This window comes from Garra rufa, chromosome 23, assembly GCF_049309525.1.
Source record: "Garra rufa chromosome 23, GarRuf1.0, whole genome shotgun sequence".
NCBI lineage: Eukaryota > Metazoa > Chordata > Actinopteri > Cypriniformes > Cyprinidae > Garra > Garra rufa.
The window spans coordinates 18220944-18242820 of NC_133383.1; the positions used below are offsets into that span (position 1 = coordinate 18220944).

The 21877-nt window shown below is 36.9% G+C and overlaps 2 protein-coding genes across 2 annotated transcripts in view; both read left to right on the top strand.

Annotated features, from left to right (window-relative positions):
* The window catches only part of ehd1b (EH-domain containing 1b), a 27794-nt gene extending 15872 nt beyond the window's left edge, over window positions 1–11922 (top strand). Inside the window, exons 3-5 of the mRNA XM_073829380.1 lie at window positions 7503–7915; window positions 8978–9142; window positions 10513–11922. Coding sequence (XP_073685481.1) covers window positions 7503–7915; window positions 8978–9142; window positions 10513–11034 — 1100 coding nt within the window. The 3' untranslated portion in view covers window positions 11035–11922. The remainder of the gene's footprint in view (window positions 1–7502; window positions 7916–8977; window positions 9143–10512) is intronic.
* A 1996-nt stretch (window positions 11923–13918) lies between these two features.
* cxadr (CXADR Ig-like cell adhesion molecule) overlaps window positions 13919–21877 on the top strand; it is a 63792-nt gene continuing 55833 nt past the window's right edge. The window contains exon 1 of the mRNA XM_073829492.1: window positions 13919–14086. Within this exon, the coding sequence (XP_073685593.1) occupies window positions 13924–14086 (163 nt within the window). The 5' untranslated portion in view covers window positions 13919–13923. The remainder of the gene's footprint in view (window positions 14087–21877) is intronic.

Sequence of the window (21877 nt, forward strand, 5' to 3'; positions counted from 1 at the left end):
TCTCGGCGGCGCTGAGCGTGCATTCTACAATACAAGAGATTACTTTAACAAAACCTTTTGAAAGTCGGAGGACACAAACAGGACTTTGAAAAGCGTGTCCCCAGTGGAAATTACGCCCCTGTGTGAGTGGAACTCGGCCGCTGAGAGGAACAAAGGTTGGTTGAGAGAAAGAAAAAACGGCCGGTTCCTAGTTCAGCGGAGCGCAGTATCAGTGACAGAGTGATTGACAGCTAATATCTCAAATCTTCATTAAAGATAATAATATAAAGATTAATTTTAAATGGTTATGTAATGTTGGAGAGAATGTCGAACCTGTCCCTGCATCAGCTCACAGCAGTCTGTGCAGTAGTTACAGTAGGTTAGCGAAAGTTTTGTAAAGAAATGAAACTAAGTCGCACCACAACAATTTCTTGCACTGGCACAGATGCTCCCAAATATAATTTGAGGTCGCGCAGATTCAATTTTGGGAGCATATGCGACCAAAACGGTCGCAATTGTGAGCCATGTATATTTCAGACGTACAGTTCTTTTTAGGCACAAGTTCATCGCTGCTGTCATTTTCTCCCTTCATACTCCTGCCGTATTTATTTTTCATTCTCTGCTCTGAGCCACCAGGTTCACCTGTTCGCCCAGTCTAGCAATAGCATTATAGCACCTACTTGGGAGGCGGGTATAAAGATAGTAAGCGCCCATCTGTTTGGTCAAATAAGGACAACCTTTGCATGCAACGCACAAATGTTTAGCACATAAATTAAATGTCATTTATCGCAACTCTCTGCGATACCAATATCGCGTACACTGTTATCGCGATAGCGATATTTTTTCGATATATCGTGCAGCCCTAGTCTAATAGATTACCCTCTAGATACAAGATGAAACTTTTACTAAAACAAAAATGATGATAATAATCATGCTAAGGCTGTGTAGTTTAATACATGCCGACTTGCGTATATGATCTGCTCTGTGCTACCACGTCTCTGGACCAGAGGCAAAGTCCGGAGTACACTGTGTGCGCTGCCGTGGTTCACGTGACACAGCACAAAACCAGACCTCATTTGCTCCAATGGAACTGAATAGTCTGAATAGTTTCCTATCGCCTACATTGTGTACTACATGCCATTCACCATACAGAAAACACTAACACTGTAAACAAGTGACTGATCTCAGCCGCAGCTTCAATGTCATTTTATAGTGTAGGGGGCGGGACTTTATGCATTCTAGTGAGCATTTGATTGGACAGAAGGTTTGATGAGAAGCTGAAGTGCAGCGTGATGTCATCAAAATTGGTGAAAGTGAGAGACTAAGTTTTAAATGCTCATATCTTGTAAACGCATATTTTGTCATTGTTATGGAGCACACTAGCTTATAGATAACCTTAAAGGGGTCATTGGATGCAAAACTAACTTTTACATTTTGTTTGCACATTAATGTGTGTTGGTAGTTTGTGTACATAACCGCCCTACAATGATAAAAAACCACCCAGTAGTATTTTTTAATCTTTAAAAGTAATATCTCCTTTTTAAAATTTAGGTAATTCTCAGCTTCTTGTCAGTGTGACGGCACACCGACAGATGCCGCTCCCACGGTAGTAGATTGACATGAGCGCCTTACCTTAGACCCGCCCTCACTGAGCTAAAACAGTCTGACTCCGACCGCCATTGTGTGCAGACAAGAATGTCTCTGATTGAGCAATTAAGGTATTCCGTTGTTGGATGTAATAATGAACACAGCAATCGTCATTTACTGAAAATGCAGAGGAAAACGTTACTTTTGTTTTTAAAAGGAAAGCGCCGATCCCGATCGACATATGCTCTATGTTTGTGATATGTTTGTGTTTGAACAATGAAATTTGATTCGATTCGATTATTAACGATTCTATTCTGTAAATTTTAGTATACATCTGTATATGAGCAAATAAAATAATTTTTTTGGAAATTCATGACCATTCAATAGATTTAATAACTTGATTCAGGACTTCAGTTCAATAGCTTAACTTCTTAGGACTCAAAATACATTAAGGCAAGTAAACCCAGAAAAATAATACTACTTCTACATATTTAATGCACCATGAGTGCTTTTATTGTAAACATTGCACACATTTCCTGAACATTTAGGAAATACAGCAAAGTGTGTACATACAGCAAAGAAAGTGTATAAATACAGCAAAGAAAGTGTGTAAATACAGCAAAGACACTGTATTTGTACACTTCTCACGTCTGACCCTGAAATACTAGCTGCTTTAGGTGCAGGTATTAATGGCATTACGTCTGCGGAGATGGTTCCTAAGGTTCGTTGTATTTCCAAAGTATTTTAACTCAGATTTACAATGTCTGCAAACTGCAATCTTTCCATTTACTTTGTGAAAACCGAAGTAATTCCAAACCTTTGATCTCATGTTGGCTGGTGCCTTGCAAATTTCTCCTTCTTCGTTGCCCTCCATTGTGCACTGCTGCGTTTATTCAGATGACAACAAACAGGCGCGAATTGAAGATTAGTGATGTAATCCACTGCGCCACTGCAGTGAGGGCGCACTTTACGTCGCAGACGCAACTAATTTAAGATTTATTTTTATTTTTTTAAATTATCCATCGTATATTCGTTATATAATCGCGATTCATTCGATTTTAAAATATTAAATCGATTATTGACTGAAACAAACGATTCACGATTCAAAAATCCATGTTTCAAGATCGATGCATATGCATCGGCAGGATTTGTAATCGATGCATCGAGAAAATGAATGAATCGTTACACCCCTAGTTCCTGATATAGCTTCACCCACAGCAGAAAGTGAGTATAAAAGTTTTTTTATGCATCTTTGTGATTGGCCTTTCTTAATGTGCTTGTTGGCAAGTTTTGCCGCTTAACGTGGCTAAATGCGGCTAAAGTAAACATTACGTCTCATAATCCCAGAGAGGGGCGGGGCTAGGTGAGTTCGGTGGCATTTAAAGGGGCCATGTCTTAAAATGAGTTGAGTTTTTGCAGAGCTGATTTTGTCAAGGTAAAAGGCTGTTTTTTTACACTACTATTGAGAATTTTAGAATTTGTGAATACTATTATAGACTTTTTATTAAGACCCTAAAGAATCATATTAACTCGTGGAAAATTGTCATCCGATGACCCCTTTAAAGCTAACATATTCATACTAAAAGCCAAAAAAAAACTTTATTTTGATTTCATGGGGACTTTAAAAGTAGCATTTTAATTTGTGTATTCAACCATTCTCTGTAATCAGTTTTCACTGAAATAGCACTAATTGTCGTGCCGGTGTGTTGCCGGAATCTGAGCCGGTGATAAGCTGCTACACCAAATCAATGGTGCCAAGAGCCGCTCTCTCCTGAGGGACAAGACAGCTGGATATATCCCGCCCTGTCTTCCTGTTTTAGTCAACACATAAAATAACACTTCAGTGGTCCTTTTATTTATTTATTTATTTATTTATTTTTTTTACTTTTAATTTGTTAAACTAGATTTTCAAATTCCATTTTGATTCCTTTGTCTGCACAATGTTGCTCTGTGTCCTTGTCTTCAACTGGGTGGTGTTTCACAGGGCTTTATTCTAGTACCTCTCCTATTTACTGTACACAGTGCCTGCATTAATTCTTCATGGGTGAGTAGCCTTGGTTGGGTGTTGAATTTCCTCACTGATAGTATCCCATAATGCTTTAATGTATAGGCTTTGGTTACTTATTACAGCACTTTTTTTTTTTTTTATCTGTTGAGAGTGATGAAACTCTTGTGTCAGAGGGCTGTGCTGTTTTCAGGGCATGCGTTATGTCTTTTGTCTTAATTATATGCTGTAATCTTCTGCGTAAAGCAGTATAAAGCTCTTTTCATGAAGAATCTTAATTGATCTTTCTGATGACTTCATTTCAGTGTGATAGATAAACCGATCCCTTGAGAATGTGCTATTGTTTACAGAGATCATTATAGCAGATTTCATTTCTACATTCTTCCTCTCCCTGTGCTTTCCAGGAACTTGTGGAGGTGCCACACATAAATGTGCTGGTACTGGAAAGAGATCATTTCCTTTCAAGCACAAATGAATGCACGCAACTTTTCCAGGCCCCCTCCCATATTCTTCACATTCATGCTGCTGGTATAAACTTAGTATGAAAAGTATGTTTAATTTAGTTTTCAAAATTAGTTTTCAAAGGAAAGAATGACGTTTAAAGACATTTGATCAAATACAGGGCATTATATATGCTGGATCAGGATTAAGGAAAAAAAAAGTCTTCAGTTATCACAAAGACAGTTGTTGGGTTAATAGTTAACTGAAATTATGGCACCACCAGTGCAGTGGTCCTAAGTCTGGAGTCTTTACTGTCAAATGTAATATATTTATGTTAAGATGCAAAATGAGACGGCAAGAAATGTCAATGTCGGAGCTATAAGGAAAGTTCAGTGGCAATTCATCTGGTGTGAATCAGCTATACCAATGTCTGCTAAGCAACGTTCACAACAGTTTCAGAAACAGCTGCTGCTTATTAATTAATATGTTGTGAGCAAAGCTTTTTTGCAGATATGCTACAGGGCAGCAGCTCCCATTACTAATCACTAAAACCTCTCAGTTATTTATTGGCATTAGCATTAGATTATAAATTATTTCTAAGGTCTTGAAGAACAGATTCCACTGTTAACCTTTACCGAAACCTTGTTCAATTACATTTGCCCATGCTTCAGTATCTCATAATGTGTTTGTGTAATATGTGAGAGATTGTGGGTCAATGTCTGGATTTGATCTTAGCAGGGTGGATACTAAAGATTAGCCTTTGTTCTAAATGACATACTTCTCCATACAGAGCCAAAGTCTTTTTTCTTTTTCTTTTTTTTTTTGAACAGACTTTTGGTTCAACCTTCAGACCAGCATAAACCCAAATGTCTATTTATGGTGGTTGGTAGGATCTTTGTGTTGGTTGTAAACTATAAGTCCCAGCCTTGTATTAACTGTACATAATATGCACACAACCGGCTGGTGTGATTTCTGTTGTATCTGAATAGAGTTTCCTGCATGGACGGTCAGCCAAGTCTGTCTTCATTCATTTATCTGTGCCTTTGTTGTTTGTTCATTCATTTGCTTTAGTTTGTTTGTTCATGAATTGAATAAATGAATGATGCAACTTTTTTTAATCGTAACTGCATCAGCAAATGGAGAATTAAATTAGTCTTGTTGTAATTCACAATGTTGTGATTTAATTAGTAAGAAATGAGCATTGCACAGATTTTAGTGCAGGAACAAACACAATTACTATGGCATGCTTATGTAAATAAGGATATCCCATAGTTTACACAAGGATATGTTTTTTGTAAAGTATTAGAAGGAAAGCAAGCAAAAAAATGGATAAGCCATATCTTTATGGAAAAATAGAGTAAAATACCTCTCATATGAGCTACCTAGCTGCCTATAACTCCTGAACAGAATGAGGTATCTTCGCCAAACTCGCAACACCTATGTAAGACCTCAATCTGAGGTCACACGAAAAAAATGTGGAGCTTGGCCACTTGGTGGCGCTACAAGAGGAAAAAAAACTTAAAAATGGCCATAACTATGCAACCATTAGTCCTATTAACATTAAAATCGCATTGGGCAATGAAGTTTGACCACCTATTAGACAAGGTTAATGGAAGCCGATTGGAATGAAACTTGGTGGACGTATTTGACTCACGGCCCCAAAGGTCTGTGAGAAATTTGAAAGAAATTGGCCACTGGGGGGCAATATCCTATTTTTCAATGGCGTAAACTATTATTGTACATTGTTTTTTTTGCACATACACACGATACTCGTATCATATGATAGCACTTCTCATTCCAGACAACTTTGCCTCTAGAACCACTGCTGTCAATCAAATTATTAGTCAAATAATTGAGAAGATGTAAAAAACCTACTTTTGCAAACTAGTCCTAGCTTTTTCACTCAATCTGAAAACAATCACTGCAGCACAATCCTCTTGACTCTCTAGGTCAATAATTATCAAAAATGTTTGCAATTTACCCATTGTGAAAAGGGGCCTGTCCAAATTTACCCCAAATCCTATAAATCCTAAAAGAAAACTCAAAACATCACAAATCCTGGTAAGCATTTGTGACAGGTGATTCTAAACAAGCATGCAACGTTTTAAGGAGATCGGACCACAGCTGGTGCTGTAACAGTGATAAACGTTAAAAACATAATACTTCTATGGTAAATTACCTGGATTTTTCAAAAATGTTTTTTCAAATCATTGATTTAGGTAGTTACAGGCTTGCTAAATAGCGTGTTTTTAAATATGTGCTCAAATGCCTTACAGCGCTTGAACACTGGTAATTGAAGTTTGCAGCTATATTTTCATTCTTTAATTTTTTTTTAAAAGATTCAAGGGCAGATTAAATAACGGATTATAACATTACAATTAAGCAGACCTGCTTCATCAGTATTGCCGTCAGTGCTATGATGCATAACAGTCGATAAAGGACAGCACTGAGTCAGTAAGATCACGCCCATGTTGGATTCAGATCCAGATTTCACATCCTGCTGACGTTGACACAACTGTTGTGAGCTGGGACTCAGTCTTTCCTGTCTTCCACACACTCTACACACAATCCAAACATAAATTGGGAACTTCTGTCTCAGTAAGCAAGACAGTTGGGCCGGAAATCCTGGCTTTAGCATGTGTATTAATGCATATAGAGAAATCTCTGAAGATTAAACCTTTGCCCTCAAGATCTCATAAGCAGATTTTTGGCAAGTGAGTCGAATTTGTGGATTCTAGCAATATTTCTGCTGGCTCTTGTTGTGAAATGTGCTTGCAGCTTGTGTGTGGCTTCTTAAAGACCTCTCTAGCATCTCTAGCATTTTTTGTGGCATACACACACTTTTTCCATTACCAGATTGATTTCATATCCCAGGATCTTAAAATTATTTTTGACACTTCGTCATCTCCTTGGCTACTGTCAAAACATTTGACTCGGATTTCCATTGTTCCCTGTGATCCTTCAAACCATTATGCAAGAAAATAACCAACCATGGGAGAGGAAAGAGTGTCTGCGGGACAATTTATTCTCTTTCCTGTTTGTCAGCGTGAGTGGATGTGATGTCGGCTCGGCTGTAGTGAACTAGACGCCTCTTCATCTGTCTTTTTTTTTCTTTTTCTTTTTTTTGTCTCATGTGAAAGTCCAGCTGTACTCCACCCTCATGAGCCAATAGCGTTGTCTAAAAGAGGACTGAAGAGAAAAAGATGGGTTCTGTTACGTGAAAGTTTCTTTTGACAGGAAAACCACATTTTATTTTGTATTGTATTGTGTCTAGTAAAAATGATGTGGGCCAGATCAGGAAGTTCTAGGGTTACAGATCTGCTGTCTGATGTAGTGTCCTTTAACTGGTTAGAAAGAGAAATGTGTTGGTTTGTGCTTTATCAGAGAGGCTCACATACACAAACAAGTTCCTTTTGCAGTAAATGTACTAAAATGGCTATTTGTTAAGTGAATTAAACACAAACATTGAAATATCTTATCTCTATTTCAGGTTATGACTTTGCTGCAGTGCTCGAATGGTTTGCTGAACGCGTGGACCGCATTATTCTTCTCTTTGACGCACACAAGTTGGACATCTCGGATGAATTCTCAGAGGTGATCCGAGCTCTGAAAAACCATGAGGACAAGATGCGGGTGGTGCTCAACAAAGCTGATCAGATTGGGACCCAGCAGCTCATGCGGGTGTATGGTGCCCTCATGTGGTCGCTCGGTAAAATCGTCAATACCCCAGAGGTCATCCGTGTCTACATTGGCTCTTTCTGGGCTCAGCCTCTCTTGGTTCCTGATAACAGGAAACTGTTTGAGGCAGAGGAACAAGACCTTTTCCGTGACATCCAGGGACTTCCACGAAATGCAGCTCTGCGCAAGCTGAATGACCTTATCAAACGGGCACGTCTAGCTAAAGTAAGAAATTAAACCTTTTATAGATATACATATGTTTAAAGTAATGTAGAGAATGTTGTCTGGACACATACTTAAAGGGATAGGTCATCCAAAAATGAAAATTCTGTCGTTAATTACTCATCCTCATGTCGTTCCAAATGTGTAAGACCTTCCTTCATCTTCGGAACACAAATTAAGATATTTTTGATGAAATACGAAAGCTTTCTGACCCTGCATAGACCATAACGCAGCCGACACGTTCAAGGCCCAGAAAGATAGTAAAGACGCTTAAAATAGTCCATGTAACATCAGTGGTTCAACCTTAATTTTATAAAGTTACGAGAATACTTTTTGTGTGCAAAGAAAACAAAAATAAAGACTTTATTCAACAATTTCTTCTCTTCCGTGTCATACTCTTTTACAAGAGTACCACGAATGCTGCTGACACCAGTGTTGTGGTCCTGTGTTGAACTTGTGTCGAAGACTGAGACAGAGAGAAGAAATTGTTGAAGAAAGTTGTTATTTTTAGGGTTTTTTAGTGCTCAAAAAGTATTCTCGTAGCTTCATAACATTAAGGCTGAACCACTGATGTCATATGGACTATTTTATCAATGAATTTTCATTTTTGGGTGAACTATCCCTTTAAAGTGTAAAGAACTTTGATTAGATTAGTAACCTGGTGTATGCTGCCCTCATGTGATAAAATTGTAATCACCCCAGACACAATCACAAGTTTATTGACTTTTTTTCCTTCCTTTGGATATTTAATTTTGTATAGATTTATTTAGATTTTTTTTATTACAATTTAAAATAATTGTAATATTTTTTGAAAATGTAATTTACTTCTGTGGTGACAGCTAATTTTTTTAGCAGTCATTACTTCAGTCTTCAGTGTCACATGATCCTTTAGAAATGATTCTGATATGCTGATTTGGTGCTCAAGAAACATTTCTGTATTATTCTGAATGTTATCACTGCATAATATCTTAATATTATTATCATTGCTGATAAATCCATATAACACTGATTTATTTAAAATATTATATGTTATGACAAAACAGTTTTCTCTAACTTCATGTCTAGGTTCATGCCTACATCATCAGTTCTTTGAAGAAAGAAATGCCAAATGTTTTTGGGAAAGAGAACAAGAAAAAGGAGCTCATTGCCAACCTGGGAGAAATCTATGCAAAGATTGAAAAAGAGCATCAGATCTCCCCTGGTGATTTCCCTAAACTCAGTAAAATGCAGGTATGGACATTGTCCCATCTCTCACAGAAAATATATATTTTTAAATAGGCCATTCTACAGAGTTTGTTCAAAGTCAGAGTTGGAAACGTCTTGCAAAACATTTTTTGTGTATGCAAATTGTATATCTAAGGTATATATTTCTAGTAATTGTGCAGTTAATTCTAAAAAGTTTTAGAATGTTTGTCATCTTCCCAGATTTGTCACAACCGAAACACAGTAATATATCATTTAATAAAAAGGGTTATATTGATCTATTAAGATTTTGCTTACATCTACATTGTACATATATTTTTTCTATTTTATTAAAAAGTTGTTAAATCAATAACAATTACAATTTTAGCAATATTTCATGTGTGATTTATGAAATTTGTTGTATTTTGAATCCAATTTTTCTTTGTAAAAGGCAAAACGTTGATCATACTGGTTTCAAACTTAAGGATTGATTCATTTGAATATACATTGAACCAAACATTATCATAACATCTTAGTTGATAATTCAGTATACTTTATTTTTGACAAAACATCCCATGTTTCGGCAGTGACTGCACATTTCCGGTAGTGACAGTAATGTCTTGGTAGCGACATACATCACATTAAAATACCAAATATTTGCATAACTGTACTAAGATTTTGTTTATTTTCCTCAAATATGAAAAACTTTTTTGTCACTATCAAAACAATGATGACATGTTTCGCTTGTGACTGTTTTGGTAATGACAATTTTATGGGATAACATCCAAAAAACAGACGTCACTACCAGACTTTACCGAAACAGTCATGACTGAAACTTTTGATGATGACAATGTGACCAGACTTCACCAAACGTTTCACTTGTGGCTGTTTTGGTAGTGACAATTTTAGACACTTTTGAACCTAGCTCAAAGATGCTAATCAGCACATGGTTAGCTAGCACAGTTCTGAACAGTTGTACACATATAAAAAACTAAATAGTTATGGAATAACTCCTAAAAAAGTGTTTAATTATAGAAATTGAATAGAATTGTTTGTGACATTCTTTGAAGTTACACACAGATTTTTCATACTTTTGAACACATTTACCTCAAAATGATGGGGCCTATCTACTCACCATGTAGCTATGAAAGAGAGTGACACATAAATATTTTCTGATCATAAATGTATGGGTGTAGTTAAAATCAGTCTTACCCAATGGACTAAAACATGCATTGTTACGGTAGTGACGTAAAAATGTGGGACACATTTTTACATAAAGTTTCATAATTTACAAAGAAAATATCAAATAAATATATATTTTTTAACTTTTTTGAACACAACTTTAAATGTAAATTAAGTTTTACTTTAAAAATGGATAGACAGTACTGTTTTGACATCTTTTTGTCCTTTAATTTTAGGAAGTCCTCGCTGGTCAAGACTTCACTAAGTTTCAGGCACTGAAGCCCAAGCTGCTGGAAACAGTGGAGGATATGCTAGCCAATGATATTGCCAAACTCATGACCCTCGTTCGGCAGGAGGAGGCTGCCATGCCCAGCCAGGTTGTCCAGGGTGGTGCCTTTGACGGCACCATGAATGGACCCTTCGGGCACGGCTATGGAGAGGGTGCTAGTGAAGGCATTGATGAGCTGGAGTGGGTAGTGGCGAGAGACAAGCCAACTTACGACGAGATCTTCTACACCCTGTCACCTGTCAACGGGAAGGTCTCTGGTGCCATGGCCAAGAAGGAGATGGTCAAGTCCAAGCTGCCCAACAATGTTCTAGGCAAGATCTGGAAGCTTGCTGACGTGGATAAGGATGGGTACCTGGATGATGAGGAGTTCGCCCTAGCTAACCACCTCATCAAGGTTAAACTGGAAGGTCACGAGTTACCCGCTGATCTTCCTGATCACCTTGTGCCTCCTTCTAAACGTGGACAGTAAACAATTTGGGAAAATAAACATTATCATTGAGCCAATCTTTATAGAGGTTATGGATATGGGTGGATGGGGGGAGGGTCTGGAAATATAAAAATATATAAACAGAATTTATGATATAATTAAACAATATGCATTAGCTGCAGGAATAGAGCCAAATAGCTTTTAATTTATCTAGCACTACAGTTTGTAATTTTCACTATTATTATGTTCTTTGTTCTTCTTAGACCAGTAGTTAGCAACCTAATCCAAAAAAAAAAAAAAAAGAATAAACTAGACCGCATCCTGTTATCGTATTTTTCAAATGCTTGATGTAAACTAATTCTGTTCAAGCAAGTACGATAGTATGCTGGCAGGGAGATGAGTTCATTATGACCAAACTATAGGCTCTATTAGAAAGAGGTATTTAATTCTTCCGTATCTTACAATGATGCTGCTTCATACTTAAAAGTCATGCAAGGAGAAATTGTTCTGCTTGATTTTTAAACTACATTAGCTTTGCCGATGGGTCCATATTATCTGGATTCTTGGCACACCAGAATTGTAGTTCATGATTTGTCCAATTGTGGTTTTACCATTTGGACTTGCCTTCATTTTATCACTATAAACACAAAACAGTGCTGCATTCTTGTATTGTTTGTTCACTGATGTGTTGTCAACTGTGATGGTTCAAAAGTTTTTTATGAATTAAGTTTCTTGAACTATTCAAAAGACTCCAGTTGTATGAACTGTGTCAGTTGTAGCACCACTCGCATTGGTTTCTGTCTGTTATTGAGTGCCTCACCCTGCTACAATGTCAAAAGCTTTTCTGTAAGCTTCTCTATGAATACTGTTCATATGTATATTTTTTTGGTCTAGTTTGCAATTAAAAAAAAAAACTACCACAAACCTGCATTTTTGCTTTTAGTTTTCTATATGGGCCATTCTACAGAATTAGTTTAAAGTCAGAGTTGGAAATGTCATGGAAAAAATAAAATATATATTTTTCCACAAATTTTGTATACATGCAAATTTTGTAATATCCAAGGTAACTGTGGGTTGCCGTGGGTTGAAGCGAGCCCAATAAACTAATATTTAGCCCCTGGAATGCTATTTTTACCAGACGATCCCCACCACAAAACCTGTATTGCGACTGGGCTAGTTTTGAGAAGCAATTGGGCGGGTTTTGTTGTGAAAGCCTGGCAACCCATAACACCCCCTCACCCGAAAAATCCAAAGATGTTAGTGACAAAACTTCACCAAATGTTTCGATTGTGATTGTTTCGGAAGTAACAATTTTAGATACTTTTGAACCTAGCTCAAAGATGCTAATCAGCACATGGTTAGCTAGCACAGTTCTGAACAGTTGTACACAAAAACTAAATGTTATGGAATAACCCCCCAAAAAGTGTTTAATTATAGAAATATGTTCGGTAGTGACATTCTTTAATGTTACACAGATCTTTCATATCTCTGAACACATTTACCTCAAAATGATGGGGCCTAACTTCTCAACATGTAGATATGAGAGAGTGACAAATATTTCCTGATCATAAATGTGGGGGTGTAGTTTAAATCAGTCTGGACTAAATGGACTAAAGTAAACACTGTTTCGGTAGTGACATGAAATTTTTTTTTACATAAAGTTTCATAATTTACAAACAATATATATATATATATATTTTAACTCAAAAATCAAAAAGATATTTAATAAAATGCACAAATTATATCAATATCATTTTCATAAATTGAAAATTAGGGTTAGTTTTCGAGACAGCCACCTCCCAAAGGCAAGTACCAAATAAATGATAATATATATATATATATATATATATATATATATATATATATATATATATATATATATATATATATATATATAAAGCTTACTGATATTTTAAATATTATTGTGGGTTTCAATAGATAATAGAAGGATCTTAGTAAACATCTTATGATTTGACGTTATACGTAAATGCTTTTTAAATGTGTATTTTGGTTGTGGGACAGCAGTTTGCACCAATTCTGTAAAATGGCAGAGTATTTGAGTAAGACTTATTAATAGCTATTGATTACTTTTTGAAATAAATAACAATCCTTATAAAATGATTGTAAATGGAAGTAAATCATAAATCGATGTCACGTCTGTCCTAAGTATTGGTACACGATCGTATGTCTACATATTCTCATGTGGTCATACTTAATGTGTGTACATTAGTAACATCCCTGCTGAAAAAAAAAAACTGCTAAAACCAGCCTAAGCTGGTTGGCTGGTCTTAGCTGGTTTTAGCCGGTGGTCTCCCAGCCTGACCAGCTAAACACTAGCCTGACCAGCCTGGGAAAGTGACCAAAACCACTCTAAAACCAGCCTGCTGACCAGCTATGATCAGCTAAAACCAGCCTGGTTAACCAGGTTTTAGCTGTTTGTTTTTTTGAGCAGGGATACCTGATTTACGCCAATATTAAAAGCTTTAATGGAGCTGAGCCGGATCTGGGCTCATAAAGGACGAAAATAATGTATTTCGTTGAAAAGCATCAAAAATATTTACTCCAAAGGCACATTATAATGAGTTTAACCATTTGAAGGAGGCGCAGTTAAAATGAGATTCTCAAAAGACTGTTTAAAGATGAGTAAGTTACTAGTGCTAGAATAAACGGTGGTAAGGAGCTCGTGAAACTCTGTAGCATTTAGCGAGAAAAAAATAGAGGTTAATATTAGATTTTGCGTTAAAGAGTAAAGTCAGTACTTCTATACTATTCATTCATGCGACAACGTAAGGAGAGACTCCTCCGCTTTTGGAGCATGTGTACGCAAGAGGGCGTAAAAACTCCTCGAAGTTCTCCTGCTGATACCTCCGGAAATCACGTGTGCAGACTCCAGCCACAATCCACCTGCGCGAGCGAGCAAGTGGACTTCTGATGCTACGCGAGACTGGAGAAAGAAGAGTGAGCACGAAACATCACAACTCGGAGGGAAAAGTTGTTTTTATACCCACACCGGTTACTAAATTGTGGCTTAAAAGCGGAGGAATGGATTTGAGGACGTCTTGTCTTTGTTTAATCAATGTTATTCTCCTCGCAGGTAAGTTTGAATATTTTTTTCCGATAGGCTGCGGGCTACGTTTACTCGCACGCTACCTTCCCTCTAAAGTTTATATATATATATATTTGTAATACTTTATTTCGTTATCATTGACCTTTTAGATACGTGTTATATCAGAGTTAAAAAGTGTTAATGTTTAAGCTGTAGTTTCGACTGTAAACTAAATTGGCTAAAGTAGAGCTGGATAGCATAATCGAAGTTAAAGGTTTTTTGTTGAAGAAAAAAATAAACGGTCGCTAATTTCAAAATAGAAATTTTAAAATCTTACCGCGATATTTAGAAATATATTAAATATATTCCCATTCATATTAGACATTTATTGTAAATAGGTTTGTTTATTTTTAATTTATTTACAATAATTTATAAAATAATATCACTGCATTTACACATTAAACATAATTCTTCTATAACAGTACTTCATACTCTTCTCTTCTCACGAATAGAAGTGTTGTACGTGTTATACCCACACGTTTGGAAAGTTAAATGTATATTTTTATTTTAATCCGAAGCTTTTTTTTTAACTTAACGACGCCTTGTTAAAAAGAACACAGTCCGCGAAGCGCAGTTTAAACAGTGGTTTGTTTTCGTTTTGTCTTGTTTTATGCTGCTGTTGAACCAGATGTGTTGTGTCAGTATGTTTAAAGCTCATTTGCAATTATTAATTTTCTAGAATGCGTTTCTTGAATATTGTTGTAAATTGGCAGTACACAATAGGCTTAACCCTCTTAAAGCCATCAAGAGGGGCTTCTTTCAGGCTGCCATCTGCCAAAGCATCTCCACTTGTACCCCCCTTCTCAAGAAGACTCCTCTGGATGTCTGAAACTGAGGTTGCTTATTATCCAGTCTACATGTAAGACCTGATATTGACTCATCCCTTGGCTTAGAAGACAAACAGAAGCACCCTAGGTTTAGCAGTGGACTTGTTGACATTGATTTTCTGTGAGAGAGGCACATGCTGTCTAGTAGTTAGGCACTTTTGGTTGCTGACCCACTAGCTAGTGTTTCATATGAGGAAGGGAATGAGGATAACGCAAGCATTAACACAGAAACCACCCACTCCTTTTGTTTATTTCTCTTGGGTGACAACTGAAACTGTTCGTGCAGATTTGGTCAAAGGTTACCTGTGTTCTTTAGATAGAAATTCAGATTCAGGCCTGCACAAGGAAAAAATAAAAGCGAGAAAGAGTGGTATGGACAGGGCGATGACTTTCCGGACCACTGGTTACTGATAAACTAGAGTCTAACAATAACAAGCTTTGTGCACACACTGCTTTTGTTTTAATGCATACGGTATATGGAATGCGTGCAAGCTTGGTTGTGGTGTTTAATCTAAGCTGTGATACATAATGCATTTTTCCATTTTCGTGGAAAGCATTCAGGTATGGTTTAGAAGGCTTGTGTGTGACATTTATTCCTCCATGGTGTTAACCTGTCAGACTCATTATCATCACAACAGAATGTCGAGGTTGACATTTGTGTGCTCCATGTCCTTCTTGGCACACAGGGATGTTGTTTTTGGTGCCGGGATATTTTTCATTCAAAGTGTCATTCTGTCACAACACAGATTATTCATAAAGGTGGGTGTGAAGACATGGCATTTTCACAAGTGTAATATTACAGATGTCATTTGTTATGATATGTGATTTAATATCATTTTTAATAATGGTTCTAATAGTTCTCTGTATAGAGTGCAACAGTTGGGTTACTCAAGTAAAAATCCAATTCATTTTCTTCATTGGGGAATTGATTTTTTTTTTTATCAATAATTGAATCTATTAAAGAAAGACCTTCTGTGAGCTACAAGGTTGTTAACTGGTGTTCTATCATGTTTAACACCTGACTTCCTGATAAAAAAACTACATTACATTCCATTATTCTAAAGAAATCTCCAGCAATCAGAGAGTGAGGACAAGCAAATTGTGCCAAAAAAAGCCCACTTCCATGAAGCACTGCAAATTAGATAATAGATTCTCCCTACGCTCTCAAAGTACTTAGATATTTGTATAAATGGGCCATTATAACTGCTGTCCCAACCAACAAAACTTGTTTAAAAAGCATTTAAGTATTTAAATCTTAAATCTTTACTAAGATTCTTTTATTATTTACTGAAATCCACAATAATATTAAAAATATCAGCTTATATAAAATATAAGTTTAATGTATATAAAATCATCATTTAGTGGGTACTTGCATTTGGGAGGTGGCTGTCCCAAACCCTAACCCCTAAATTTCAACTTACAAAGATTATGTTGAAATAATTTTTTCATTTTATCCTATTGTTGTTTCTATCTTTCTGTTTTTTCTTTTTCTTTTTTAAATAAAGTTAAAAATATATATATTTATTTGACATTTTCTTTGTAAATTATGCAAATTTTGCTAAAAAAAAAAAAAATGTTTCCCGCATTTTCAAGTCACTACCGAAACCGTGTATGTTTTAGTCCATTGGCTGATGCTGATTTGAACTACACTCCTGTCTATATAATATATATTTATTTATTTAAGCAAAATCTTAATTGGTCAATATAATCCTTCTTATTAAATTTCGGTTTCGGTTGACAAATTTGGGGAGAGGACAAATATTCCAAAACTTTCTGAAAATACAATATGAGAATTTACTGCACAATTACTAGAAATGTATACCTTGGATATTATATTTGCATACTTAACATAAAGACGTTTCCAACTCTTTAAACCAATTCTGTAGAATGACCCAAATACACATCTTGCAAAAAAATATATTGTTTCTATATGTAGAACACCGTCTTTGAATCTGTAGTTTTGTATTTATCCATTGTTGGTTAATTTGGCTCATTGCTTTAACAAAGATTTTTAAATATTCCTATGGGAAAAAATACTTTCAGAACCATTTAGTCTATGTCTAAATGCTAGTGTACTCCTACATTTAGCCAAAATTAGGATTAAGAAAAAAATACATAATTAAAATGTGCAATCTCTCTCCTCTGTGAAAATGGACTGAAATATTGTTGATTCATCCTACACAGATTTTTGTCCAATTAAATGTTGTCTAGATTGAGAATGTCTCTCCCCTAATACCAAATCATGGTTTGTGGCTGTGACATAACTGAAAACTTGTAGCTTTAATAGGAAATATGTCAACGCAGAACATTGCTCTTGTTTGATATTCACCTTTCAAATACTGTGAAGTAATTGCATAATGTATTTCATTCAGAGTACAATCAATCAAAAAGACCTTGCAAGCTTTTTTTAAGGTTTAAGACAACGCTCTTTCCTCACTGTCCAGTCATGTAGTCTTCTCTGTTCTGTCCTATAGTCCCTAGTGTCCATTAAAGACATATTTCCAATAATACTTTCCACAGGCTCTGACAGCCTTGTCCCTTCACTTAGACATTAGCCAGATGCCGTCAGACATCCCAGACTGGTCAGCACTTTTATTTTGCTCCTGTGCTGGTGTATGTGCGCAATCTCGCTCATTCATGTCTGGCCCATGTTGTAGCATGCACTCAGCTCCTCAATATTATCTGTTTCTCCTTTCTAAAGTTTGACTCACACTTGTCTTCAAAAGCCATTAAGAACCCTAGGACCTTCCCATTGGCAAGCGACCGAGTGTAGTGTCTTGTTTTAACCCCGTTTAAGGTCAGTGTACTGCTCGGAAAACCTCTTCAACCTTGAGTAGACCTGTGCTGTAGTTACCTGATAAACCTAACTACTCTGGAGACCCTGCCTGGAGACCGTTGCTTGGAGACCTGTAGCACACGCGAGTCCTTGGAAAGTGATTGTAGAGAATCACTACTTCGAGTGGCTTACTGAGTGCTGTTTCCAAACATAGACATTGAGCTAATAGTGGTAGAACACATCGAAAAATGAAATATTGGGTTTATTCTGTTTTTGAGCTTGAGGGAAACTAAACCTTCTTTTTTAAAAGAACATGGATATGACATTTTTCAAGACAAGTAGTGCTCTGAGGTCTCAAAAAGTAGAGTACAATGGTTTATTAAAGAATTTTTTCACTCTAGAATTAAAATTTCCTGATAATTTACTCACCCCATATGTAATTCAAGATGTTTGTTTTCATACATAGTGGACTTCAATGGGAGCCAACGGGTTGAAGGTCCAAATTGCAGTTTCATTGCAGCTTCAAAGGGCTCTACATGATCTCAGCAAAGGAATAAGGGTCTTATCTAGCGAAACGATTGGAAATTTTCAAAAAAAAAAAGTTTATATACTTTTTCAACCACAAATGCTTATCTAGCATTAGCTTGGCTTAAAGGGTTTGTTCACCCAAAAATGAAAATTAGCCCATCATTTACTCACCCTCCATGCATCCTAGGTGTATGTGACTTCCTTCTTTCAGACGAATCCAATCAGAGTTATATTAAAAATGATCCTGGCATTTCCAAGCTTTAGAATTGCATGGGTGCGTGTTTATCTTTATCAGTCCAAAACAAGTCCAATAAAGTGCGTCCATCCATAATAAAAAGTGCCTCACATGGCTCCGCGGGTGAATAAAGGCCTCCTGTAGCGAATCAATGCATTTTTGTAAGAAAAATATCCATGTTTAAAACCTAAGGCTACGTCTACATTAATCCGGATACATTTAAAAACAGAGTTTAAAACGCTCTGCGTCTACACTAACGTTTCTAAGCGTTTTCCAAAAGTTTCTCATCCACACTGAAATGTAGGAAAACGTTAAATTTGCCTTACTGCGCATGCGTAAAGCCTCCAAAAACTCACTGAGATTATACAGACGGAACAGACATAATAAGTTTTAACGCAATTCTTCTGGCAGGATCATTTTATATGCGGAAATGTCATTCACTGACGCGTCCATCTCACGCTCACTCATATTTTATCTGAAGGAAGGCCAAAATGGAGAGAAAAATATGCAAAGGAAAACGTATTAGTGTGGACGGGGTCTAAGAATCACTTTAATCTAGCTTGCGCCAACTGGTCGTAATGCCAGGATAATTTTTAATATAACTCCGATTGGATTCGTCTGAAAGAAGGAAGTCATATACACCTAGGATGTGTGAAAGGTGAGTAAAAAATGGGCTAATTTTCGTTTTTTCACCCTTTAACGTGTTACATAGTCATGTTGGAAAGGTCACGCTTAACGTAGGCGGAAGTATCGACCTAGTGTTTTTTTTATCGGACGATTTTGAAGTTGGAGGAGAAAATGAGATGGAGTTTTTCACCATACCCTGCCTTTTTTAACCAAAGTACACAGACGAAGAACTAACTGTGCGTGACCTTTCCAGCGTGATTTTGTAATGTGCATCGCAGAGCTAGTTCAAGACGAACATTTGTGGTTAAAAAGTACAGTCGTGGCCAAAAGTTTTGAGAATTACATAAATATTGGAAATTGGAAAAGTTGCTGCTTAAGTTTTTATAATAGCAATTTGCATATACTCCAGAATGTTATGAAGAGTGATCAGATGAATTGCATAGTCCTTCTTTGCCATGAAAATTAACTTAATCCCGAAAAAAAGGTTCCACTGCATTGTTAACAAGGCTTCAGGGCGTCCAAGAAAGTCCAGCAAGCGCCAGGATCGTCTCCTAAAGAGGATTCAGCTGCGGGATCGGAGTGCCACCAGTGCAGAGCTTGCTCAGGAATGGCAGCAGGCAGGTGTGAGCGCATCTGCACGCACAGTGAGGCCAAGACTTTTGGAAGATGGCCTGGTGTCAAGAAGGGCAGCAAAGAAGCCACTACTCTTCAAAAAAAAAACATCAGACAGGGACAGATTGATCTTCTGCAAAAAGTATGGCAAATGGACTGCTGAGGACTGGGGCAAAGTCATATTCTCTGATGAAGCCTCTTTCCGATTGTTTGGGGCATCTGGAAAAAGGCTTGTCCGGAGAAGAAAAGGTGAGCGCTACCATCAGTCCTGTGTCATGCCAACAGTAAAGCATCCTGAGACCATTCATGTGTGGGGTTGCTTCTCATCTAAGGGAGTGGGCTCACTCACAATTTTGCCCAAAAACACAGCCATGAATAAAGAATGGTACCAAAACACCCTCCAACAGCAACTTCTTCCAACAATCCAACAACAGTTTGGTGAAGAACAATGCATTTTCCAGCACGATGGAGCACCGTGCCATAAGCCAAAAGTGATAACTAAGTGGCTCTGGGACCAAAACGTTGACATTTTGGGTCCATGGCCTGGAAACTCCCCAGATCTTAAAACCTGTGGTCAATCCTCTAGAGGCGGGTGGACAAACAAAAACCCACTAATTCTGACAAACTCCAAGAAGTGATTATGAAAGAATGGGTGGCTATCAGTTAGGATTTTGCCCAGAAGTTGTTTGAGAGCATGCCCAGTCGAATTGCAGAGGTCCTGAAAAAGAAGGTCCAACACTGCAAATACTGACTCTTTGCATAAATGTCATGAAATTGTCAATAAAGGCCTTTGAAACGTATGAAGTGCTTTTAATTATATTTCAGTACATCACAGAAACAACTGAAACAAAGATCTAAAAGCAGTTGAGCAGCAAACTTTGTGAAAACTAATATTTGTTTCGTTCTCAAAACTTTTGGCCACGACTGTATATACATTTTTAATTTTTTGTAGAAAATTACAGATCATTCACTAGATAATACCCTTTTTTTTTTTACCGGGATTGTGTAGAGCCCTTTGAAACTGCAATTTGGACCTTTAACCAGTTGGGCAACATTGATGTCCACTATATAAGAAAAATCCTGGAATGTTTTCCTCTTAAAACCTTAATTTTTTTTTTTTTTTACTGAAGAAAGACAGACATGAACATCTTGGATGACATTTTAATCTGAAAGTAACTAATCCTTTAAACAGTTTTTTACCAGCCAGTTAGATATCACACCATCTCATTTTTTTTTTAATTATCATATTTCAGTGGATTCGACAGACATGAGACAAACAAGCAAATGTACATGGGAAGTTCAGTTTTTTTTAACTGTACTGTTATATTATTTTGCTTGCTACTATAATTAATGATTCTAAATCAATTATTATTGTATTATACTATAATAATTATTTTTCTATTAATATAAGGCACTCTTTTTTATAATATTACACTCATATTACACTCTATTTTTATTTTTAATTAGCTGATTTTTAGATTGAACAGAAACTATTTTATGTGTTTAGTGAGAGTGGGCACGCACAGAGAGTAAAAGATGTTGAGCAGGTATGGCTTGAAGGCATGCTGTGAGGCAGTGAGATATTTATTTGAGATACCCCGAGATTTGTCTTTGTGTAATCTAAGGGGATACGAGTTGCTGAGTTATGGCCTCAGGCCACCCTCTCTTCTCTGCTTTGCAGCAGTGCTGTCTAATCCAACCAACAGAGACATTCAAAACGAAACACTGATATCAACTGCAGCCTCACCTGCGACTCAAAGCTTTGTGTTTCGTAGTGTGTTTCTCCTCCTCTCAACACAACATTCCCCCTAGTGCTGTCCTTCTGAATAACGGACTGAGCTTCAGAGTAAAATCCCACTGTTGCAGCACCTGTGTTCACGTGTGTGGATGCTATATGCCCTCTATCTATCATAAAGGACATGCTACCCATATGAATATTCAGGCCTTGGCTTCATAAATATTTTAGGATGCAAGACTCGTACCTGAGATGGCAGGCGACACCTACTCCTGTTACGTTACAACACTCTGATCCCGTGTGCCAGGCCCTTGCTCACTCCCTCTCTCTTGCCTGCTTTCATTGCCTTCTTTTTCAATTTGGATAGTAAGTGGGCCATTACGACGGACCGATCACGTTCCATTAGACCTGGTGATAATGATAAATAACCATGGTTGTA